Raw genomic sequence first — 26,221 nt, 5'->3', positions numbered from 1 at the left:
ATTCTGTTAATAAAACTTACATCTGGTTTATATCATGAGTGATGAGTTCATAGTCTGATAATCAGGTCAAAGAGATAATCTAGAGCTAATGTTTACCTTGCTTTCCAACTGGATCATAGCTTCAATTATAACCTCATATTTGCTGTTGGAATTTCAGGTTAGTTTATAGAATCTGTTGCAGATTAAGTGTTGATAGTAACTTGAATAGTGGGAAGTCAACTGCTGCAAATTTATTTGGGCTGCCCAAAATTGCTAACCATAAGTCTATATAACCATATGTTTTATATTACTGTCTTACCGTGGGGAGTTGTGATGTCTCCCTTGGACGATTCCTCTGACTCTTCCTCGGAGACCTGCTCAAGGGAGGATGAGCTTATTCCCAGCACGTCGGGAACGGGGTTAATTACTGACCTTGAACTGCCAGGAGAAAGAGAATTATAGGCTTCTGCTGGGGACAGCTTGTAGGTAAGTGAAGAGGATGGGGAAAAGCTGCCTTCCATGGTAGATCTCAGAGCAGGATAGAGAAACGGAGGTCTGGCAGATTACTCAGGAGAAAGCTCAACTCCTCTTGATGGGCTGCACCAGGAAGCTATTTAGTATGGCAGACAGAGGGAGGTGTTGCTGGCAACAATGTGTATGATTTATAGCTGTGTGTTACTTAGTGCTTCCTGCTGGACTTTTGAATTTCTCCTGACCAGTGAGTTCTCATGGAGGTACTTTTAGTTCTGCCTGGTGACTTTGAGTCGGTTTAGTGGACTTACTTGCTGGAGCAGCTTTGCGTTTGTTGTATGGACTATTGGCCATTGCCTGGTGGACTAATCTTGGCTTGCTTGTGGATGGCTTATTGTTCAATGATTGAATAGGAGTGTTTTAATATTTGTAAACCACTGAGAGTTGCAGAATTGCAGCAGACTAAAAAAACCTAATGAAATATATCTGATCAACTAATTTTTGAATAATTTTATTAGTGAGGTAGATCAAATAAATGAAGAAGAAGAATGATAATGTTTGGCAAGAAACTATATGGAAAGAGAAGGAAGAACTTAGGAGAAAAATAAGCTCCATATGATATCAACTGCAAAATAATTAAACTTATTATTAAACTAAAGCTATAGCGAAACCTGATCAGCTGTACCTTCTGACTTGGCCTCTACATCATGAGCTATATCAGAAAGTATTACTTAAAGTTGTTGGATGTAGCATGTAAGTAACCAAATGTGCTAAGTAATTTCTGTTCCTAACGTCATCTTTTTTATAAAATCAACCAATACAAAATTAATATATCCAAGATATATAAAGGTGCTGTTCCAAAAGAGTTTTCCCATTATCAAAGCAACTGTTAAAAAATAATTGATTAGCATATATTTCTCCTCTACTCGTTACAAAAGACATTTCTCCCAGCCTCCAAAGCATTTGTTTCTATTGAAAAATATTTATGAAATCATTCTGGTATATCTTGACCCATTTGTGGTATAAATTATAGGGTATTTTCAACATTTTTGAAAAAGATGGGATTACCAAAAACCACTAAGGTTGCTCCACTAAGCAGGAAGCAACTTCAAGCAGAAAGCAGTTATGCACACAATACACATAAGTACATACAGAAAATACATAGGTGTATTGTGAAAGCTTAAACTACATATGTGTGTGTGTGTGTGTGTATGTATGTATGTATGTATATATATATATATATATATATATATATATATATATATATATATATATATATATATATATATATATATATATATATATATTACAGTTGTGTTCATCATTTCTGCTCTTTGTCCTCCTGGAGTGGTTCCTGAAGTTTCCCATGCCGAGTAGATTGTATTTCTTTTATATCCCAGATGAATTTGAGAGATATATCCTTCATTTGTGCTTGAAAAATATTGTCAAACCTTTCACTTTGCGATACTGTCATAAAATTCTTCCAGTCTCCAACAGTTCCTGATGAAAAAGGAGCAGATTGAAGAATCAGTTCTTGGTCCTAGCCTGTAGTGTTTTCTCCTGAAAAGATCCCCAGCACTGATGTTGAATCCTCACAGACCTGCCCACCATGAAGGTCCCATTACTGCCAGTGCTGATCATCTTTTTGGTTCTGTGTACCTGGTACAATTTTGGAACCACTGTCTGTATCCCCACAAGATCCAACGGCTACCTTTATTCTCTCATAGCACCTTAATTCATCAGGCAGTAAGTAAAAGAATGAGTTTTGGATTCAGCCATAGTCGCAACTCAGGTTTTTATAGTAATACATTACTTTGGACAATTTTTTTCAGCAGAAAGAGGATGTACAGGTAGTCCTTGAGTTACAACCACAACTGAGCCCAACCTTTATGTTGCTAAGTGAAACGTCTGTTAAGTGAGTTCGCCCCCTTTTACAACTTTTTTTGGCACAGTCGTTAAGCTGAATCATTACATTTGTTAAGTTAGTAAAACGGTTGTTAAGTGATTCTGAATTCCCCATTGACTTTGCTTGTCAGAAGGTTGCAAAGGGGGAATCACACGACCCTGGGACTCTCCAACCATCATAAATACGAGTCAGTTGCCATGGACCTGAATTTTGATCCTGTGACCCTGGGCATGCTGCAACAGTCGTAAGTAAATGTGAAAACCAATCATAAGTCACTTTTTTCAACGCCATTGTAACTTTGAACAGTCACTGAATGAACTGTTGTAAGTTGATGTATAACATAAGCATGAATAAAAAATAAATAAGTGGTTCTTTGCTTAACAAAAACAATCCGTTCTTGCACAAGGGATCACAAAATGGGTTCTTATTGGATCTGGAAGTAATAAAGGTGGGATCAGAACCTAATAAATAAAAAGCTGCATTTCTGAAGGAGCAGGAAATCCTCCCAAAGGGGCACAGCAGTGAAGAGGCAGCTAGTGCTGAAGTTGCAGAGGCATCAGCTGTCTCTCTCTCTCATCATCTCTCACTCTCTCTCATCATCTCTCATTTCTCTCCCTCTTTCTTTCTCTCCTACAACACAACCTCTCAGCCTGGTTCAGCCCCCTTTAAAAGCTACATCTCAAGTTCTGGATGATCCGGGGGAAAAGCTTCATTAGAAAGAACTGGATTCTTCACTGTCCAAGCCAGAATGGCCCTGGCAAGTCCTAGAGAATTGAGGCCATGTCCTTTCTAGTGACCAATGGGAGTGAATAGAGAATGGTTTTGTGGCTGGGTAGGTGTGGCTGGGGGAGTGATGTGACTGGTGGGAGTGAGTGACATCAGGTTGGCCTCGCCCACCCAGGTTTTGTGGCTCCCGGTGTGTTTTTTTTTTCTTGTAGGAAACGGGTCCAAGTGTTTAAGATTGATGAACCCTGTCCTAGAGAATCGAGGCCAAGTCCTTTCTAGTGATCAATGGGAATTGAACTGATCTTACCCCCAGGAATAACGTGAGTGCAGAATTCGACTCTCCTCATAGTAAACTAACGTAGATTTTGCCTGCTGAAGGAATGGAAATGTTCATTCAACAGTGGAGAAGCTGAGGATGACATAGAGCTACCTCAGGTATATGCTGGGACAAGAAGTCAATGTCTTGAGGACCCAAGAGAAAAAGAAGTGGTTTCTGAAGTGTTTTTGTCCCAAATACCAAAGTCTGTTTTTGTTCTGACAGTATTACCTTTGCGTATATGCTTTATGTTTGATAGTCCAAAATGCTCTTCATATATTTTCACAAAATTTGCCCTAGTATCAGCTTTCATGTTCTTGAATGTAGACATCTCCACAACTTTGTCCACTTCCTGGCTGCTCAGCTCTTTTCCAATAAATTTGCATATTTTAAGGACTGTGCGTCTGAGATCCTGGAAGAAGAATTATTTGCTTTTGGAATATTTCTACAGTATACCCTTGTATACCCTTAATTTGGAATAAGCTCTGCTGAACAGAATGGAATTGATTTCCAGGTGAAAGCATTATATAGAATACTATTAAAGATTTAAAAAGTGTCATTTATTTCTTTATGCAGATAAAACACTGGTGGAAATGAATTGGATGGAGATTCTTGATAATAGACACTTCCCACTACATCTATATCAATTTCAGATGAAACAAGTTATATGTGTATGTATGTATGTATGTATGTATTGTAAATAACTACATCCACATACATACATAGATGTAAACACATACACACACACCTGTATTGATGTAATGGGACATGTTATATGATACCCTACTGCATTTTCTCCATCCTAATAGGGTCAGTATTATCCTAATGTTTTCTTCATAGTTTTCTTAACAGATGAATAAAGATATCTATATATATATATTTTCAGATCAACAATTATAGATCTTATTAATGTATTTTCAGATCTGTATTGTGTTTTATATCTTACGTGTTTTATATCTAGAAAGTTATAGTGAGCTGGACACCATATAAACCAACTAATCAACCAATTGGTATACAGCTATTTCCATCATGATTTTATCTTTGGAAACAAGCAACATTATGCAAAGGACACAAAAGGAATAAGGTAACCAGGAGAGAAAGAAATAGAACTGTGGTTAAATTTAAGCTAAATCAATACTGTGAACTATATCTTTCCAGTCTTATCAGGTTCATCTAACTATCATTTTCTCTGTTTCTTCAAATATTTGTTATGTGATTGATCCTGATTAATATGACGAAATCATTTCAATAAATGTGCTTCTCTTTTATAGGTTACTCTCATTTGTATTTAATCCACATTTATTCAGCATTTATTAAATCTTAATGCTAACTCTTCTTGTTTTATCACCTATTTACAGTTCCATTCAACTTAAGGTTATATTTCTCATGATCAAATCTCAATTCCTTTTAACAAATTGAGCTGTAGCGGAGAGAAGCATCCGGGTTAAATGCTATTTCTCTCCACGGCAATGATTTCTGGATGGGATTTACAGGACCCAAAGCGGTGGCACATGGCTGCTAAATTTTGCTGTGCTGTGCAATCCACCAGCAAAAGCAGCGGGGAAAAGAAGCAGCCACCAACTCAGAAAGCACATGGGGCATCTCCCCGAGCGCCCGAGGCACCACCAGCACAAAAAGTGGCCACAAGATCAAGCAACATCTTGCGGCCGCAGAACTTCTTCCGGTCCTTAATGCTGGGCATGCCTCCGGCGCTCGGGGAGACGCTCCATGTGCTCTCCCTTTCTTCCAGTGCTTGTGCAGGGAACCCAAACTTGGAGGAGCAGCAATGGTTTGGAGCTTGTTAAGGAGGACCGCGCATCCCAGCCATGCGTTTTCCAGCCTGGGCTGCTTGGAATGAAAAGCATGCAATATGCTGCCACTAAGCTCTTGGGTTCCTCACATGAGCGCTGGAAGAAAATTGGCCAATCGTCAGCTGCAGCCAGAGCCAGGCTTGGAGAAGCAGCAGATGGACTTCAGGATGCACAATCTACCTCTCAAGCGCCAAATCTTCCAGAGAGATTCTCCATCGTGCTGGTAAGATGTATGGACTGAGTGAGCTTTTTGCTTTCCCCCTGCCACCTCCCCATCCTGATTCAGCGTAGTTCAGACAGCCCAATGCAGGTGGAAAATGGGGTGTTTCCATCGGCCCTTCTCTTCCCCTCCATCCTCGTTTTGCCTGCATGCGCCAGGCAGGCTCGGCAGGCAGTTGTGAGCTTTAGGTGGGCTTTTATTTTGTCAGCCCAAGGAAGGTGGGAAGGGGCTTGGAATGGTACATAGGAAATCGCCCTGTCTCTGCAGCATCAGCCCATCTGTGCCACCCCACCTTGCCTTGAGTGACATCGAGTTGGCCACGCCCAGTCACTCACATGACACCCCCCCCCCAGCCAGGGATAGAAGAATGGTCTCCTCTTTAGGAACTTGATCTGTCCAAAAGCTTTGGAACAAACTCTTTTGCCCCTCTTGTCCCTTCTCTACATACTTCTTTCAGGGAAAAAAAAAACCCTGACTGAATTACTTCTAGAATCTCTGTTTAGCTGCATAAGCAGAGAGCTAGCAGGACTTTGATATTCAAGTTCTTGGCAAACCCACTGGAATAGTTTATGTTGCGTGAAAAAGAAAAACAGGCATGAACTCTGTGCCCTTGAAAATGTAAAAGTTAGATTGTTGAGAACATTCACAAATGTTCAACCATAGATAAAAGCGAACACTCCCTGCAACTGCATCCAGTAGTGGGATTCAAATAATTTACAATTATTTCCGGTTCTTTGCTCTAATGTGGCTTGGTGGTCATGTGACCGTGTGGGTGTGACCAAGTCAACCCTCACTCACGTCGAGGGCACTTCACCTTAGCTGTTAAAATGTAATAAGGGTTAACCAGAGAGGCAGTTTCTGTAAGCAGGGCAATAAAGATGAGGCTAGAAACAACACAGAATGTTTCCTTCCTGGCTTCCTTACAGGATTAGCCCCGTAAAGTGGAAAAAAACAAAATAAGATTTCTTCCAACAACTGGTTCTCTCGAATTGCTTAGAAAGTTAACAACGGGTTTTCCTGAAAAGGTGCGAACTGGCTGAATCCCACCACTGGCTGCATCTCTATTTGTCTAGGCCTATCCCCTGAATCCTATTGACCTTGACAAAAGAATAGGTGGGGGAAAGAATGAATAGTCTCACCTGAATCATTTCCTCATAGCACAGGAAGAGAATATTGAATTCATTCTGATGTGTATACCAGCCTTTCACATGATCGAAGACCAAACTGCTACCAACTGTTGGCTCAAGCAGAGAATGGAAATAAGGGTGGTTGTGCTTAAGTTAATTCCGATTCCTCACATGGGCTATAAGGAAAATATTTCTTTTTTTAAACGTTATATACACAAAGCCAATGTCAGTAATTCATAATGATTTTGAGGATCACTTCTTTATAAACAGCATGCATTATACAATTAGAATAAGAACTCTTTGGAAATGGGAAAAAAAACTGGTAAGGATATCAACAATCTGTTTTGCATTTTAAGGCATATAGGGGGCCATCAACTGTTTGTACAGGGACTGTTTGAAATTATGACAGCACTGAATGAAGGGGCTTGTAACTCCTATCTGAATTTATGGCTGCTGCCATGCCCCCATGATTGTGTGAACAAAATTTGGGCTCTTGGCAATCCGCCTGCCTTTCCAAGGGATGCTGTAATGGCCTCCCCTCCTATATTCTTCCCATACTGTCACACTGGGTCCCTGTGAGCCTCTTTCCTACCTCCATCACTGATGAGTCAGTTGCCATTTTGGTGCTGTAGATCTTCTGGAACCAGCTACTCCATTATGTGGCCTTCCTACATAGTGAAAACCATATGGCTGTGTCCAGGAAGTGGGCATCATTTCGGAGCAGCCCCCAATTCATTGCAGCAACTCCCAAAATGGTCTCTGCTTCCACAGCAAACCCAATGGCCTCCAGGAGGCTGCAGGGCTCCAGCGATCACACTGGGGAAGAAGAGTGGCCTGCTCTCCTTCCCCAGTGTGATCGCTGGAGCTCCAGGGATCACATTGGGGAACAAGAACCAGTTGTTCTGCCCCTCTACAGTGTCCCTCAGCCTGTCCCTCTACAGTGGAGGTTGTGCTGCTTCATTCCACAAATGGCTGCAATTCTGGGAGTAGCTGCCATGAATTGTTGGACCTATGGGATGCTGTGGTTTAGGAAGCAGAGCATGGGGTGCCTCTGAGAGTGGGGCAGGCCTTGGAGGCCAGGACAGGCCATGAGTAAAAGTGTTGCAGCACATGCCTAGGCCTCAGTAGTGGGATTCAAATCCCATCACTACCAGGTTGCTCGTGGATATGTGCATGGTCACAGGCACATGCAACACTTCTGTGCATGCACAGAAGATGTCCAGGTGGGTGGACAGAGCCTCCCGCCACCACCGCTAGTTCGTTGCTTAGTTACCCTGATCCAGGGTGAACCGGTAGCAACCTACCACTGCTGGACCTGCACCAAGCTTCCCAGGGTCTCCCCCATCCCAGAGACACCCCATGCTCTGCTTAATTGCCAGCCTGGTTGCTTAACACCCAGGGAGAGCAGGGATGGGGATTGTTAAGCAAGGTGATCAGGGGTGTACTTCGTTTACTGACGATAATGACTTTTGATCATAATAGGCAGGTTCCATCACAGTCAGAAGTTGAAGAGTCCCGGCATAGTAATGGTAGCATTGTCAGGTAGTTGGCCTTTTCTACGCCATCATATCTGACCTGCAAAAATTCACTGTAACAGTGCTTCCTTGTAACTGACTTGGGGACAGCTGAATGTTTGCTCCTCACATAGATATGGGAAGTGAAGTTTCTGCTGTAGTACCAAACTTGGCAACTGCTAGCTTTGTCCACATGGAAAATACCTCACTGTTTGCTTTGTAGCTAAGGTTCAAAATGACTACCATCGGACAGAATGGAATATACTCCACTTTTCAGAAGGTTTTGTCTGATGTGGAAAGGAAACTCTTTTTTGCTTTCACGATAGCAACTTAAGGAAAGGCTCAGTTTTTCAGTCTGGGATTGGGGTGGCTGCTTTTGGCTGCAACCACACCAGAAGGGACTGCCTGTTTTAGTTTTCAGACCTAAAAAAAAAAAAGCAAGGTCGTCTTTCTTCCCCACGATTTGCTGATAAATATAATCAAAAAGGCCCAAGTGCAGAATTCAGAGCAAGGAAGGTTTGCTAAAATCAAGTCTCATTTGTGTTCAGGAGAGGCTGACTGAAATATACGGCAGTGAAGACAGTTACAATCAATGATAGCCCTGAGTTGAAGAATGACTCAGTTGGGATTGTTTTCACTCATCCAAATCAACTGTTATCTCTGGCCAGATTCACACCATTACTGTTTAATGCATTTCCGCTAGTGAATCCCGTTAGATCCTTATTGCTATGTTGGCTGACATGGATCTTATTTTAATAGAGAGAGGTGGGAGTGTTTAATTCTCCCACACACACAACCAATAAGGAGCAACTGTGCAAAATCAGATTTAGCCTGGAGTTTCATTGGAGGGTGAAGACACTTTGGATTCATTAGGTCTAAAGTTCTCTCCTATTGCTGAAATGCTTCAAAGTGAGTGTTGTTGTTAATAACTCCAAGGGGACACACTAGCAAACCAGCCCCTTTTGACAGTGTTGTGATAATTAAAGATTTTATTTCCATCTTACCATTTCCAGACAAAAATCTTTGCATTTCTTCCTCCAAATTCCATGAATTATCTTCTGCTTTGAATGACTTGATATAATGAAAAAAGGACACAAAAATGTCTTTTGGATTTCGGTACACGTAAATAACCTGCAAGAATATATATTATATGTAATCTGTAATAAATACATTCATTTTTAATAAACTGAGGATGCATTCTAAAGTACATTGAAAAATGTTCTTCTAAAATTATATAAATCTTTCCCTTTTGCTCTTATAAAACTATTTAATTGTTTCCCTTTTCTTGATATAAAGTATATTTCCCTGGCCCACATTTTATTCTCACTTCCATGTCATGAATTAGAGTACATTGAGATATAGTCGGGGTGGGCTTCAAAAATTTTAGCAAGGGGTTCTCTGCCCGGTTGCTGGTTGCGTGTGGCCATGGTGGGCATGGCCTAGTTGACCTCCTGCACTACAATGAGGGGGGGGGGTTTGCCCTCCCCAGCTCTGGAGTTTTCCTTGAGCCTCTGGGAGGGTGAAAACAGCCTCCCCAGGCTTCGGAGGCCCTCTGGAGGCCAGAAATGGGCCTGTTTCTGGCCTTCCTGAACTACAGGTAGGCCCGTTTTTTGCCCTCCTCAAGCCTCCTTGCATGCCCTGCATTTACCTGCATCCAAAACGGGTTACAGGGGAGGGGAGGGGTCGGCAGGGCCAGCCAGGAGTGGGATTTGGGGTTCTCCAAACTGCACAGAATCTTAGCTAGAGGTTTTCCCGAACCTGTGCAAAACCCCAGCAACCCACCCCTGCATATACTAATTGAGTAATTGGCTATATTAGCCATCAAATAATAGCTTAATCAAGGACCTACCAGTAAACAACAGCCTAATCAAGAAACTACCCAGAACACTCCTCCCAACACTGATCGGGCAAGCTACTTCTATATAAAGTGAGCAAAGCCCACTCCCTTCTAGCACTCAGGATGTTATCTAGTTGGGTGATGAAATGTCTGCAAGAAAACAACCAAGTTTAGAGAACACCAAGGACCCAGAATTATCTCAAAGTTGTCTTTGAGATAATGCTTTTAATGGGTGAGTCTATGTAGAGATTTTTCATTTAGGTAAAAAACAACTTTTTTTTTTAAAAAAAAGGCAAATCGCTAGATCCCGTTTCATCATCTTGTTCAGTTGAAGATCTGCACTTTATCTCGCTTTCTGAAGAGAATAAGAGAAACAGTCTTAACAGAATAACAGAGTTGGAAGGGACCATGGAGGCAGTGGTGGGTTGCTCCCAGTTCAGTCTCATTCTATAGAACGAGTAGTAAAACCAGAAGGAGGCTTTGTCATCATGGGTGATCTCCGCATGAGCAGAACCCCACGCGGTCCCGTTGCGAACAGGTAGCAAAGGTAAGTAGAACCCACCCCTGCTTGGAGATCTTCTAGTCCAACCCCCTGTTCAAGCAAGAGACCCTGTACCATTTCAGACAAACGGCTGTCCAATCTCTTTTTTAAAAAAACCTTCATGGATGGAGCACCCACAACTTCTGGAAGCAAGCCATTCTGATAATTAATTGTTCTTATTTGTCAGGAAACTTCTCCTTAGTTCTAGGTTACTTCTCTCCTTGATCAGTTGCTATCCATTGCTTCTTGTCCTATCTTCAGGTGCTTTGGAGAATAGGTCTTCTCTGTGGCAGCCCCTTGAATATTGGAATACTGCTATCATGTCACCCCTAGTTCTTCTCTTCACTAGACTGGACACAGCTGAATTCCTGCAAGAGTTCTTCATATGCTTTAACATCCAGCCCACTAATAATCTCTATAGCTCTTCTTGCACTCTTTCTAGATCGCAACAACTTTTTTCGATATTGTGGGGTCCAAAACTGGATGAAATATTACACGTGTGGTCTTATCAGAGCTTGGATTTCATACAGCTTGATCAAACATACAGCTTGATCAAGAAACTACATTTGAGGGCAACACAAGGGACTCTATGAAGGCTCTAGTAGCCTGATCACTTCTGAAAAACTCCCAAAAGTTTTGACGCCTTCCACTTGCCTTTCCTTGAGCTCTGGCCTTTTCTCTTGGACCCAGTGACAGGGATACTTCTTTCTTAGACTTCTCATTGGGTAGCCATAATTCCAGTTCCTGAAAGCTATTACTTTGCTTCTGTTTTCATTCCCACTTCAGTTTATGCCAGGAATTTCTCTTGCATTCAATGTTCCTTTAGTAGGTTGTGGACCTACTAAAGGTCCACATCTGGTTGTGGACTCTATTCCTATACCACCTATGTCTGTATTTCTTCCTGCTTGATTTTGGTTTATCATTTCATTTATAGGAAAGTGGATTTTTTTTCCTGCTCTAATTGTAGATTGGGCCATTTTCTGTGTAGGTTATCATTAAAAACAAGGATGCAAAATCACTTGTAAAATTTCATTTCCAAATAATTCAGGCAGGGCCATAATTTCAAATAATTAAATCTTTAATGAGTCAGTACCTTGAGAAAAAAATGGGCATGACCCTCAAACAATTTATGCTTCACTGTAAAATGTAGAAGTTTTGCCTTTTAAGAATTTGTGTGCACTCCTGGCCCTTTTACTCACATAGATAAAGGTTAATACAGCTGAATTACAGTGCTTTTCCTCCTATAATCTGTACTCTAATGTTCATTCCTGCTTTTCTCCTATATGAATATAAACACATATATACGTAAGTATACACATATACTTATACAATCATTGTATGTTTCAGCTAACTCGTTTTTATAGAATAGAAAACTATTTTTCTATTTTTTTATAGAATAGAAAACTCAGAATAGAGTAACAGGTTTGACCTACTTTTCCCTTTTTGGCCCTCAGTTTCTTGGGAACTAGGTAATATGGCAGATGGGATATGATGACACGAGGTGATGGCATCTGAGTGATATTCAAATTGTATAACTTGTATTCTAGGAATGCACACCGATGTGTTATGCAAATATTTTCTGTTCCATTCCGATGGCCTTCATACAAAATCAAGCATACAATATTCTGGGTCCAGACAGTTCCTAAAAATGAAAATCAACTTGTTTTAAACTTGAAGGAATTATCTGGGTTTCACATTACTTATATCACCAAAGTTGTATCACTAAAAGAAGAAATAATGTGCATTTGGTTAAAGATGGTTTAATGTTAGGCAGGACCACATGGTTTGAGATCCTAGGCCCGTGATGGCGAATCTACGGCACACGTGCCGGAGGTGGCACGCAGAGTCCTCTCTGTTAGCATGCGTGCCATCGCCAGCTGCTCTTCTGGGTTCTGTCACGCACATGGATGCTGGCCAGCTGCTCTCTTCCAGGTTCCGGCACACGCATGTGTGCCAGAAGACCAGCTGGGCAGCATCTATGCATGCACTGGAACCTGGAACAGAGCAGCTGGTCAGTCCACATGTGGGCCGGACCAGCTGTCTGGCACCCATGCGCGCAATGGAACCCGGAAGAGCAGCTAGCCACCATGCACATGTGCACCAGCCAGCTGCTCTCTTCTGGGTTCCAGTGCTCCAGTGTGTGCACGCTTCAGTTTCAGCACTTAGTGCTGAAAAGGTTAGCCATCACTTTCCTAGGCAATTGAGCACATGGAATATATATATATTTGTTTTCGTAGGTTTTCACGGGTATAGGTGTGTAGGTCTTGGCATTTTTGGCCCCCCTCCGATCCCCACACAAAGCAGGCTGACACACACCAGGAACACATGACAGGACCTCGGACTCAGAGCCAAACCAGGGCCCAGGATGCTGCATCACAGCCATCTGGTCAAGACATCACATCACAGAACTTCAGAGGCCACAACACCAAAGCTCAGAACAAAAGACCAGGACCACACCCACACAGGATGCTACGAAACAGCCGACCAATCTGCAAACACCCACTCCATCTACCAATCAAGATGCAACCACACAGCCAACCAACCCGCTCACAGCAACACTTCCCACCTCCCCACCAGTATTTATAGAGAAACGGCAGCTCCGATCACTCTTTGCTCCAGAAGCACGAAGCCAAAGGCACCAGCCTGAAGATGATGAGTGAGATCTCGTCAAAAGGTCGCCAGGATACTCTCAACCTTACATAGGAAAAGACCCGAAAATGCCAAGACCTACAAGTGTATATATTTATATATATATATATATTTATATTTATATTTATATATATGTAGGTCTTGGCGTATTCGGGTCTTTTCCCATGTAAGGTTGAGGGTATTTTGGCAACATTTTATATACATATACATATACATATATATATATATCCCCCGTATTTTTCAGTATATAAGACGCACCTTTTTACCCCCCAAAAGAGGGTGAAAAGCTGGGTGCATTTTATATGCCGAATGTAGCCCTGCCCACCCACATTTTCTGGCAGTTCCAGGTGGCGGGGATCTGGGCCGGGGCACAGCCTGTCCTGAAGACGAACAAACCTCTTCGGGACACTTCGTGGGGGAGGGGAAATCTGCCTGGCGGCTTCGGTGAAGAAGGCGGGCCTCCACAGTTCGTGGCCAGTCACCCCTCTGGCCGCCCAGCAGGCAGCTCAGGCCAGGCAATGGTTGCGATGACTTTGCTCCCCACCAACGTGAGGAGCCACTGCTGCAGCCACCGCCTAAGCCCTCTCTATGGCCAGGAGCTGAGCCGAGCTGAGCCGAGCCAAGCCGAGCCAAGTGGGAGCCATGAAACATCCCTCCCACCTCTGCCCATTGGCCTGATTCCTGAAGGCAAATTTCAGAGCCGCGTTTTAGGTGGCGGCCAGTTCCCTTGCAATGGGCAGCGGGAAACTGGGATCCCTTTTGGATTCGAGGAGGGGATCGCAGTGCTGCCACCTGAAAGTGCTCCTTCCCATTGCACATTGCAGAGCCATGCACCCTCGTCCTCCTTCTCAGCAGACTCACCTCTTTCCCAAGGAGCATTTTCAGGTGGCAGGGCTGCGATCCCCTCCTCGAATCCAAAAGGGTTCCCAGTTCCCCGCTGCCCATTTCAGGGGAACTGGCCCCTGCCTGAAACGCGGTTCTGAAATTTGCCTTTGGGAATCGGGCCAATGGGCAGCGGTAGGAGGGATATTTTACAGCTCCCACTCGGCTCAGCTCGGCTCGGCTCCTGGACATAGCAAGGGCTTAGGCGGTGGCGGCAAAGCGTTTATCAAACCAGCTTTACCCCAAGCCACAATATGGCCTCGAGGCTACCTCCCAAGCAGAACCAGCCGAGCTGAAAACAAAGCAAGTCCAGCGGCATCTCAAATCCTACCAAGGGGTGCTCGTGGCCCCCTCCGCGACTCCTCCGGTGTCTTCGCTGGATTATTTGGACACTTACAAGTGAGCGCAGCTAAAGGTGCAGCTGTCTCATATCAGCTGTCCCCAGAAAAAAAGGCACATTGACCTCAAGAGACCCCATTGGCAAGAGCTATGTGACCGCTGTAAAGGCATTATTTGATCTGTGCAGTTTGTATGCTGAGGTTGCATTTGACTTTAGGATTCTGACCTGACAATGGATAATGGACTAAAGATGTTTGCAATGCTAAGATATATTTGTAATTTATCACTGTACTGCCTAATTAATAAAATTTAAATTCTAAAAAAAGAAAGAAAGAAAATCATCCCCCACCCCACTCATTCCAGTTAAACGCATATAGAGTTATAGGGTTTGTTTTAAACAGATAACTGTACTGCTCATTATCAAAATCAAGTGGAAGTCTGGGCATGGCTGATCCTGATGCTGATAGGCAGAGGCAAAATTCTTTTTTTCTTGTCTCCCCCCCCCCAAATTAAGGTGTGTCTTATACTCCGGTGCGTCTTATATTACGAAAAATACGGTATATACCCTCTCTTGGGCTTTGCCTTAGAGCTTCCTGTTTCTGTGTAAGGCCAGGTATCTTGATTGGTTATCAGACTCCCATGGGGCCATGCAGGGGTAACTTTGTAGGTTGTCTTGAGCCCCAGGCTTGGTTCAATCTTGCTGGGTGATGATGCTAATAAGGCTCCCCTGATCTGCGATCTTATTCAAGGGGAGTCCGCGGACCTTATGGGCATTACGGAGACCTGGTTGGGCCCAGAGGGGGGGGTTCCCCTTGTTGAGCTTTGCCCTCCAGGTTTCCGAGCATTTCATCAGCCGAGGGTCCAAGGTAGGGGTGGGGGGGTGGCGGTTGTCATTAAGGAAGATCTAGAGCCGAGGGAGGTCACTGTTCCTCAGATTGCCGGCTGTGAATCCCTCTATGTGAGGTGGGGCCATAGGAATCAGTTGGGCTTGTTGATCGCGTACCTGGCTCCTTGCTACGTGACCACAGCCCTGCCCGAGCTGTTGGAGGTACTTGCCGCGGTGGCAGTTGAGACCCCCAGACTTATAGTCATGGGGGATTTCAACCTACCATCAGCTGGCTTGTTATCAATTGCAGCTCGGGAGTTCCAGGCTTCCATGATGGCCTTGGACCTGACTCGAGTAAATGATGGCCCTACACACATGGGGGGAGGCACGCTGGACCTGATTTATATCTCTGGACAGTGGCTAAATGATCTGGAGTTAGGTGATTTAGTAACAGAACCTATGTCATGGTCTGATCATTTTCTCCTTCGCCTAGACTTCCGGACCGCCACTCACCACCGCAGGGAGACGGAGCCTATACGTTGGTTCCGTCCCAGGCGCCTGATGGACCCTGAGAGGTTCCTGATGGAGCTTGGGCCATTCCCTGAGGATCTGGCCCGCGGCACGACTGAGGAACTAGTCGCGGCCTGGGAACAGGCCGCGGCTGGGGCCCTGGACCGTGTCGCGCCTTTGCAGCCTCTGACCCGGCGCAGATCTCGTCCGGCCCCTTGGTTCTCTGAGGGGCTGAGGGAGATGAAATGCCGGAGAAGACGCCTAGAGAGCACCTGGAGGTCCAGTCGTTCCGAAGCTGATCGGACACTAGTTAGGTCCTATTCTAGGACCTACCTGGTGGCAATGAGGGAGGCGGCGTTCCTCGCCTCCACCCTCATTGCGTCGGCAGATAACCGCCCGGCCGCCCTGTTTGGTGACCCGCCTCCTCCTTCATCAGGAGGTGCGGGATGACCCTTGCAGGGGCGTGCCGAGGAGTTTAGTGGTTATCTATACGATAAAATCGCTCAGCTCCGGGATGGTCTGGACCGAAATTGGGATGATCAAGCGAGAGAGAGACACGTCTTGTGGAACCGGTTTGGGATGAGTTTGACCCTGTGGCTCCCGAGGACGTGGACAGGTTGTTGGGGAGGCTTCACGCCACGACATGTTTACTGGACCCGTGTCCTTCCTGGCTGGTACTGGCCACTCAGGAGGTGACACGAGGCTGGCTCCAGAGGATTATCAACGCTTCTTTGTTGGAAGGGGTTTTCCCTGCCGCCTTGAAAGAGGCGGTGGTGAGACCCCTCCTCAAGAAGCCCTCCCTGGACCCAGCTATTTTGGGTAACTATCGTCCAGTCTCCAACCTTCGCTTCGTTGCGAAGGTTGTAGAGAGTGCTGTGGCGCGACAGCTACCCCAATACCTGGATGAAGCCGTCTATCTAGACCCGTTCCAGTCCGGCTTTCGACCCGGATACAGCACGGAAACAGCTTTGGTCGCATTGGTGGATGATCTCTGGCGGGCCAGGGACAGGGGGTACTCCTCTGCCCTGGTCCTATTAGATCTCTCAGCGGCTTTTGATACCATCGACCATGGTATCTTGCTGCGCCGGTTGGGGGGATTGGGAGTGGGAGGCACCGTGTATCGGTGGTTCTCCTCCTATCTCTCCGACCGGTCGCAGACGGTGTTGACAGGGGGGCAGAGGTCGGCCGCGAGGTGCCTCACTTGTGGGGTCCCGCAGGGGTCGATTCTCTCGCCCCTGCTGTTCAACATCTATATGAAGCCGTTGGGTGAGATCATCAGTGGCTTCGGGGTGAGATACCAACAGTACGCTGATGACACCCAGCTGTACTTTTCCACCCCGGGCCACCCCAATGAAGTTGTTGAAGTGCTGTCCCGGTGTTTGGAAGCCGTACGGGTCTGGATGGGGAGAAACAGGCTCAAGCTTAATCCCTCCAAGACGGAGTGGCTGTGGATGCCGGCATCCCGATTCAGTCAACTGCAGCCGCAGTTGACTGTTGGAGGCGAGTTATTGGCCCCAAAGGACAGGGTGCGCAACTTAGGTGTCCTCCTGGATGACCGGCTGTCGTTTGAAGATCATTTGACGGCCGTCTCCAGGAGGGCCTTCCACCAGGTCCGCCTGGTTCGGCAGTTGCGCCCCTTCCTTGATCGGGATGCCTTGTGCACAGTCACTCACGCGCTCGTTACCTCTCGCTTGGATTATTGTAATGCTCTCTACATGGGGCTCCTCTTGAAGTGCACTCGGAGGCTTCAGTTAGTCCAGAATGCAGCTGCGCGGGTGATAGAGGGAGCTTCGCGTAGCTCCCACGTAACACCGCTCCTGCGCAGACTGCACTGGCTACCTGTGGCCTTCCGAGTGCACCTTAAGGTGTTGGTTACGACCTTTAAAGCGCTCCATGGCTTAGGGCCTGGGTACTTACGGGACCGCCTGCTGTTACCATATGCCTCCCACCGACCCATACGCTCTCACAGAGAGGGACTTCTCAGGGTGCCGTCCGCCAAACAATGTCGGCTGGCGGCCCCCAGAGGAAGGGCCTTCTCTGTGGGGGCTCCCACACTTTGGAATGAGCTTCCCCCAGGCTTACGTCAAATACCTGACCTTCGGACTTTCCGCCGCGAACTGAAGACATACCTTTTTATTCGCGCGGGGCTGGCCTAAATTTTAAATTTTAAATTTTAAATTTTAAACTACATAAATTTTATCGATTTTAAATTTTCTACTAATTTTAAATGGGGTTGGGTTTTATAAATTTTAAGGTTCTAGGCTAATTATAATAAGTTTTTTAACTCATATTTTAAATTGTATATTGTGGTGTTTGTATTTTATTGTTGCCTGTACACTGCCCTGAGTCCTTCGGGAGAAGGGCGGTATAAAAATCAAATAAAATAAATAATAAATAAAATAAATGTAATGAAGAGGGTTGTGTTCTGAAAGGGTATTGGGCAATTCCTTTTATGGCTTAATAGCTTTGTCCTGGTTTGGATCTTGAATGAGGGCTAATCCTATCATGTCCTGAGGGTGAAGGTCTTTTGTTTTGTAGATAAGCTGGCCCAGCCTTTTGTCTTGTAGATAGGTTAGCACAAAATATCTGCTTGGTGGTGGGGCAGGGAGCTGAGGCTCTGAGTTTATGTCTTTAGAAACATGTTTCTCCTTTAGGGAAAATATAATATTCTGCCTTTTTTAACATTTCCTAGAATATTTCATTTTTCTAGGAGAGGGATGGGTGCTAACTTTCTATATTACTTTCATACAGAGGGGCAGAATGAAACTTCCGAAAGAGAAAGTTTAGTTACAGTATGAAATTTAAATATACATTGCTAATGTCATATTACAGAATTCTTACCAGACTTCGGATAAGTGTCTATGAATATATCGCTATCCCTGATTTCAAAATCTTCTACTGTTTCAAGGAAATCATGTTTCATTAAGTCTTTTGATAAATTATACCCTTTATAGTTGAATAATGTTGCATATTTTGCTTTTTCCATAATAACAGGGCTGCAATAAAAGAGAAATTAGAGGTTTTTTTCCTTCCTTAATGCTAGCAGCATAAACAGAGGGTCAAGATCTCTCACGTTACAATTATTGGAATTATTGTTTCAATAATTCACATTTGGCAACCTTCTTCAGCGATGATCCCAAGAGGAAACAACCTGGAAGAAGTCTAATTTTTTTTCTACAACTGTTAAAACCTGAACTCAAAAAGTTACATTTAAGGTCTTTAAAGGAAAACAAGAAAGTTGGAATTTTTATAGCTGTTACATATACCCAGGACATGGAGAAACTTTTTGAACTTAATTTGAGAAAAAGTAACAAATATATATGTTGGTATGACCATTCTTTGATGGAAAGGAAAGAGGGATTTTAAAGTATTCCACAGAATTTAATGGAGACTGATGTTAAAGTGTTTTAGGAGATCATGCAATTTAGAAAACCTAATGTTTATTGTTCTTATTGTTATGTCCATGGAATTTCTAAATCATTCGGTTCATGATTGTCCCAAAAGTGCTATTTAATAAAAGGCAAATGCTTCTCATCCAAGAAGCTTCTTGGATGAGAAGCAAAATGTTTTCAAGGAAAAACAAAGAAAATTCTTATCATAATGATGATTTTTTTAAAAAAAATAATAATCCTATTTCTGCTGTGAGTTTCTAGAACATTTGGGATTTCATTTTCAGCCTTTCAATTCTACCTTCTCCTCATTGATTAAGTTATTAAACTTTTCCGTCTGTAATGCAGAGGTGGGTTTCAGCAGATTCTGGCCAGTTCTGGAGAACCAGTAGTAGAAATTCTGAGTAGTTCAGAGAACCAATAGTGAAATTTCTGATTGGCCCCACCCCCATCTATTCTCTGCCTCCCAGGTCCCAGCTGATCAGAAGGAAATGGGGATTTTGCAGTAAGCTTCCCCTGGAGTGGGGTGGGAATGGAGATTTTACAGTATTTTTCCCCTGCCACATCCACCAAGCCATGCCACGCCCATAGAACCAGTAGTAAAAATTTTTGAAACCCACCACTGTTGTAAGGTATATTGTGGAAACTGTGGAGTGATTGTGGCAATACATGTATGTGAATACAATACATGCAGTGATATTTATATAGTGAACAGCTAATTATATAGTGAATAGAGTTCACTATATAATTAGCAATCAAACAATAAATAATACCCTAATCAAGGAACCACTAACTTAGATAGTCACATAGTAAACAACAGCCTAATAGAGAAATTATCAAGAACAGGGGTCTCCAACCTTGGCAATTTTAAGACTTGTAGACTTCAACTCCCAGAATACCTCAGCCAGCAAAGCTGAGGAGTTGAAGTTCACAAGTCTTAAAGTTGCCAAGGTTGGAGACCCCTGACCAAGAACACTCCTACCAACACTGGCAGGGCAAGCCACTTCTATATAAAGTGGGCAAAGTCCATTCCTTTCTTGCACTCAGGGTGTTACCTAGTTGGGTAATGAAATGTCTGCAAGAAACAATCAAGCTTAGAGAACATCAAGGTCCACATAATTGACTCAAAGTTGTCTTGTGTTTTTAATGGGTCCATCTATGTAGAGATTTTTCATTTAGGTAAGACATGACCTTTTTTAAAAGAGGCCGATCGCTAGACCCAGTTTCATCATCTTGTTCAATTGAAGATCTGCACTTAGTTTATCTTGCTTTCTGCAGGGAATAAGGGGTAAGTCTTAATCGAATAACAGAGTTGGAAGCGACCTTGGAGGTCTTCTAGTCCAATGCCCTGCTCAAGCCATTTCACACAAATGGCTGTCCAATCTCTTCTTTAATAACTCCAGTGTTGGAGCATCGACAACTTCTGGGGGCAAGTTGTTCTACTGATTAATTGTTGTAACTCTCTTTAGAGTTGCTTCTCTTCTTGATTAGTTTCTATCCAAAGCTTCTTGTCCTGCCTTCAGGTGCTTTTAGCTGACTTTAGCTGTGGATGCCGGCATCCCGGTACAGTCAGCTGCAACCGCTACTGACTGTTGGGGGCAAATCATTGGCCCCAATGGAGAGGGTGCGCAATCTAGGCGTCCTCCTGGATGGACGGTTGTCTTTTGAAGATCATTTGGCAACCGTCTCCAGGAGAGCTTTCCACCAAGTTCGCCTGGTTCACCAGTTGCGCCCCTTTCTAGACTGGGATTCCCTATGCACGGTCACTCATGCCCTCGTCACTTCTCGCCTAGACTACTGCAATGCTCTATACATGGGGCTCCCCTTGAGGTGCAACCGGAGGCTCCAGTTGGTCCAGAATGCAGCTGCGCGGGTGATAGAGGGAGCCACTCATGGCTCTCATATAACACCTTTCCTGCGCAAGCTGCACTGGCTACCTGTCATCTTCCGGGTGCACTTCAAGGTGCTGGTTATCACCTTCAAAGCGCTCCATGGCATAGGACCTGGATATTTACGGGACCGCCTTCTGTTACCATATGCCTCCCACCGACTGGTGCGCTCCCATAGAGAGGGTCTCCTCAGGGTGCCGTCAGCCAAACAATGTCGGCTGGCGACCCCCAGGGGGAGAGCCTTCTCTGTGGGGGCACCTACCCTCTGGAATGAGCTTCCCCCTGGACTCTGTCAACTTCCTGACCTCCGGGCCTTTCGCCGCGAGCTGAAGATGTATCTTTTCTTCCGAGCAGGACTGGCATAACATGGGTTTTAAATTGGATTTTTAAACGGGGTTTTATATCATGTCTTTTATAATTATAATTTTAATTGGGCCACATCGAATAAGTTTTTTAAATTGGTTTTATTGTATGTCATATTGTATTTTAGCTGGCTATTAACCGCCCTGAGTCCTTCGGGAGAAGGGCAGTATAAAAATTAAAATATTATTATATTATTATTATTTGCAAATAAATGGTCATTACAAAATCATTTTCCAATCAATGCATGCACTTATGATTTCGTGTGCTCAAAACAAAGCACACCACAATGAAAGTAATCTTAGCCTCCACCCTGTGGAATATTCTTCCCTTGGGGGTGACGTTGCCCCCACTCTCCTTTCTGAAAAGGGATTAAAATATGGCTCTGTGAGTTTGCACAGGGAGCCCAATGGAGCATACAGTCATGGGGTGAGGTGGTGCCATGAGAGCCCTCCCTTAGCCTTTGTCAAATAATTTCAACAAGGCGCATTATTCTTGAAAAATATTATAATTTAAAAAAAGATTAATTCTGCAATTTAACTTTAACATTTTAATTTTTCTATACTGTTTTATATTTTCATGCTTTATTGCAGGGGTGAAATCCAGCAGGTTCTGACAGGGTCTGGAGAACCGGTAGTGGAAATTTTGAACAGTTCAGAGTACTGGTAGCAGAAATTTTGAGTAGTTTGGAGAACAGCAAATACCACCTCTGGCTGGCCCCAGAGTGGGGTGGGAATGGAGATTTTGCAATATCCTTCCCTCAAGAGTGGGGAGGGAATGAGGATTTTGCAGTATCCTTCCCCTGCCATGCCACCAAGCCACGCCTACCAAGCCACACCACGTCCACCAAGCGTAGTAAAAAAATTTGGATTTCACTATTGCTTTATTATATATCAACCAGAATCCCTCTCTAAGGGAGATGGGTGGCTCCGACATGTGAAATATAAAATAAACAAATAAGCCTTGGTATAACAGCATAAGAAAAATCTCTCTCTCTCTTTCTATCATGTGTTCACTCAGCAACAATTCCATTGCAGACCTGGTTGTTGGAAAGGAAGTCTGTTACTAAATGAGAAGTGAATAAATACTCTTTGTGTACATTGAATGAGGAGAACTGTGTTAAGTCTGGGAGAGTAACAAATCAGGAGTCTGATAGCATCTTTCCAGATTAACACTTTTTATTAAGAGGCATGAGCTTTTGTGAGTTGCTACTCGGCTCCTTCTGATTCCTAGTTTATAGTAATTACAAATGTACATAGCTAGCTGATATTCTAATGATTTTATTAGACAATCTTATTTATCATACATTTTAATAACACTGATCTGTTTAATAGTCTGGTTAATATATGAAGTCAAACTGGTTTACTCCTAAACAAATGTATGAATTTTTTGATCCTTGCATCCACATGACTTTAAAAAAAAATGATGTATGTACTATACCTATTAATAGTAAAATGTCACAGAACTATTTTACAATGAAGCTTAAAATCATTAATTTAACATCTTAATCAAACATTTTCTAATAAACCACTATAATTGGTCCTAATGCTAGGAATAAATATTTTAGCATTACCTTTATGGCTCTTTCTTTCCAATTATTTAATATTTCTTTCAGAAATAAAGCACTGAACACATCAGAAGGAAAATGACACTCCTGAAATTTAGAAGCAGGCTTTTATCTGTTGACTGTGAAAGGATGCACGGATGACTGGCTTTTTTTCTTTTTTTTTTAAGGGTTTGAACTCTAGACTGTTTTTTTGTTTTTTGTCACAACAGGATACATAAACATCGACATAAAAAAACAACACATCATAAAAGAAAAACATATATATAAGTAAAAGTATGCAATAACTATATTAATTTGATATAATGAAAGGGAATAATAGGACAGGAACGGTAGGCACTTTTGTGCTCTTATGCACATCAGAAAGCAAACCTATATTGCACAGTCACTTCACAAACAACCATTTCACAATTCAGAATTAACTTTATTTTATTTTATTTATTTATTTATTTTGTCACAACAGCATATATAAGCATAAGCATGACAGTAACTATATAATATATAAGCATATATATATAAGCATAAGTATGTAATAACTATATTGATTGGATATAATGAAAGAAAACAATAGGACAGGAATGGTAGGCACGTTTGTGCTCTTATGCCCGCCCCTTACGGACCTCTTAGGAATGGGGTGAGGTCAATAGTAGACAGTTTGATAACTTGATAATGCCACATCTAGCTCAAACACAATCTGGATCAATATCATGCAGGGGATGAATAATGAAGGACATTGCATAAGCCATAAAGGTGGAAAGGAGAAAAAAGAATGGCAGGAGTTGTCTTTTTTTCTTTTTTCTCATCAAATAGGGTGGGAAGGGGTACCCGTTTCACACTTCCCCTTCACTCAAAACTACCAAGTGTTGTGGCTTTGTTAATGATGACCAGACTGACATCAGAAAAGAAGTCTTATTTGACACGTATTATAGTGATTCTTTCCTTAGAAATGTATTTATAGATGTTATAAACCCATTAGATCAAAGAGATCATGGTATCACGTCAAGGGGATGCAAAGGCAATGTAATTGTTTGAATCTTGATTCTTTATATTTAACACATGTGTATTTTATTATTGTATTTCTTTTTTCTGGAAGAAGACTCTGTATTTCACTTCTATTAAATTTCATTTCATTTTAGTTTAGTTCAATTTATTATGTTATTGTATTTTATTTTATTATTTTATTTTTTACTTTGCTATTTTTTATTTTATTTTATTATTTATTTTATTTATCTATTTTATTATTTTATTTTGTTGTAAGATCAATCAATAAAAAGCTATTTTTACTACTACTACTACTACTACTACTAGTACTACTAGTAGTAGTAGTAGTACTATTATACAACATACCTGACCTAGCAGTGGTGGGTTTCAAATTTTTTTACTACCAATTCTGTGGGTGTGGTTTGGTGGGTGTGGTAGAAGAAGGATACTGGACAATCTCCATTCCCACCCGACTCCAGGGGAAGGATACTGTAAAATCTCCATTCCCTCCTCAAGAAGGCACTGCCATCAGATCTTATCTAGTTTGGCTTAGGTGGAAACTGCAAATTTGGGGAGATTCCTATAAAATAGATATGACCAATGAAGTAGCTAATTGAACTTTTCATATATGGAGCTAGCTGTTCATGCCCGACAGTCTGTAATCTTAATATTACATCATCTTAATATGATAATTTAAAAATGTTAAGCTTATTTTCTAAAGAATCTATATTTATTGAATTAATAAACCCTATGTGTGCCAGTACCAATTCCATCTAATATTGCTTCTGTGAGAGATCATGTGTATCGGGTTTGTTTCCAAAAATTATAGATAGGTATTGCCCACATATTAGATTGGGATTCAAATAAACATACGTTATCGGTAGTAATATTTAATATGTTTTTGTGAGACTTCAACTACTAAATGAGATCCTTCTCTTAATAAAATAATTGTAGAAGGATATTTAGCATGTATTTTGATGAGCTGTAATTAAATTAACATTAAAAAAGTGTATGTATGGTTATATACAGTATACTGTCTTCCCTTATCCTTCCTTCATTAGGGTTCCAGTTAGTAGTAATCTGCCAATAATTTTGTATGATCCATTTTTGCTTCTAAGTAACACTCTATTTAATAGACTATTTTAATATAAAATTACTTTGATTGCTAGAAAAAAATAGTTTGATTGCTATAGAAAAATTCAATTTCTGACTTGATATAATCCAAGTTCAATGTCTAGTTATATTCTTGCATTTGCCTTAGATATTTGGGAGTCATTGTTTCTGTGAAAGGACAGAATTCTATGAAAGAATCATTCCTTGCCGATGCAACTTTTCCCTGGAGAAATTAGGCAACATGATGCAGCGAGTTTGACACCAATGAGCTAGGCTACAAGCCTCCAAGAGCTTTCCCACCCACAGTGGAATATTACCCTCACATGATATCTACATCCAGGATTGTGAGCTCCCTCTGCTGGCTATGTTTAAAAAATAAAAGCAATTTGTTTCATCATAGTAATTTTCAAGTAGGTGTATCCTCCCAGATGTTTTTCCCAATATATATTACCTGCAGAAATAAAAACATATTATTATTTATGTTTTAACTTGAATACAACCAAGAAGTATTATTGGCCAGCAAAAATCAACAAATACTGTAGCTCCTTGGCATTTACTTAAAACTCTCTCCAGTTTTATTTGGTTGATTAGGATACATTGTCCAGCACTTTTGTCTTGGAAACAGATCATTATCTGTTGATCCAAACCCTTTGTCCCTTCTGCTTGTAAGCTGGCTTGGACCTACTGTTCCCTAGACAACTGGTAAATTTAATTTTTCATAAATTAGCTGAGCTCTATAGTGTCCTCCTGGAAGGACTACATCCTGCATATACTAATATTGTGCAACGGCTTTACTTCCCCTTGATTAGCATGATACTTCCCCTTGATTAGCACCTACCACCCTCCTAACACTTGTATTCCTTTAAGGGCTAAACAAGATCTAAGAGCAATTCACCATAAACACCATGGGGAACTGTGATCCCTATGTTTAGAGGTATTGTCGCTTGCCCTCCAGCTGGTACCACTTCCTCTTCTGGCATTACAAGTTCTGCCCTTGCACTATCCGATGTTGCTTGAAGGGGTAGCTTGCCATATGGCTAAATTTTCTACATGTTAAGGCGGTCTATTGGTGTAGGAACAACTAGCTCAATCATATATTGCAAAGATGTTTGTCCAGTACAAATGGAATTATTATTTAATTCAAATTCTGCTTGTTCAAGAACTATCCATCACCTCTTCAGTGTGTTATGATCCAGGTGGTCAAGGCAAGGCAGGCCTTTAGAGAAATTTAATTTATACTGGTATAGTTCTACTTCTGGCTCAAGACAATG

The 26,221-nt window shown here is 42.5% G+C and overlaps 1 protein-coding gene across 1 annotated transcript; it reads right to left on the bottom strand.

Moving 5' to 3' along the window:
- Nucleotides 1-1,761: 1,761 nt before the first annotated feature.
- LOC131193300 (amine sulfotransferase-like) lies at nucleotides 1,762-19,172 on the bottom strand. Its single transcript, XM_058173328.1, has 6 exons — nucleotides 18,496-19,172; nucleotides 11,882-12,090; nucleotides 9,075-9,201; nucleotides 6,569-6,663; nucleotides 3,630-3,810; nucleotides 1,762-1,950 (listed from the first exon to the last, which is right to left on the bottom strand). Exons 1-6 carry the CDS (start codon nucleotides 18,638-18,640, stop codon nucleotides 1,772-1,774), a joined length of 936 nt encoding a protein of 311 aa, XP_058029311.1. The 5' UTR covers nucleotides 18,641-19,172; the 3' UTR covers nucleotides 1,762-1,771.
- Nucleotides 19,173-26,221: the final 7,049 nt, after the last annotated feature.

The sequence above is a fragment of the Ahaetulla prasina genome, chromosome 1 (genome assembly GCF_028640845.1).
Source record: "Ahaetulla prasina isolate Xishuangbanna chromosome 1, ASM2864084v1, whole genome shotgun sequence".
Taxonomy (NCBI): domain Eukaryota; kingdom Metazoa; phylum Chordata; class Lepidosauria; order Squamata; family Colubridae; genus Ahaetulla; species Ahaetulla prasina.
Note: the sequence above shows the minus strand (reverse complement) of the source record. Positions and strands in the feature narration are given on the sequence as shown.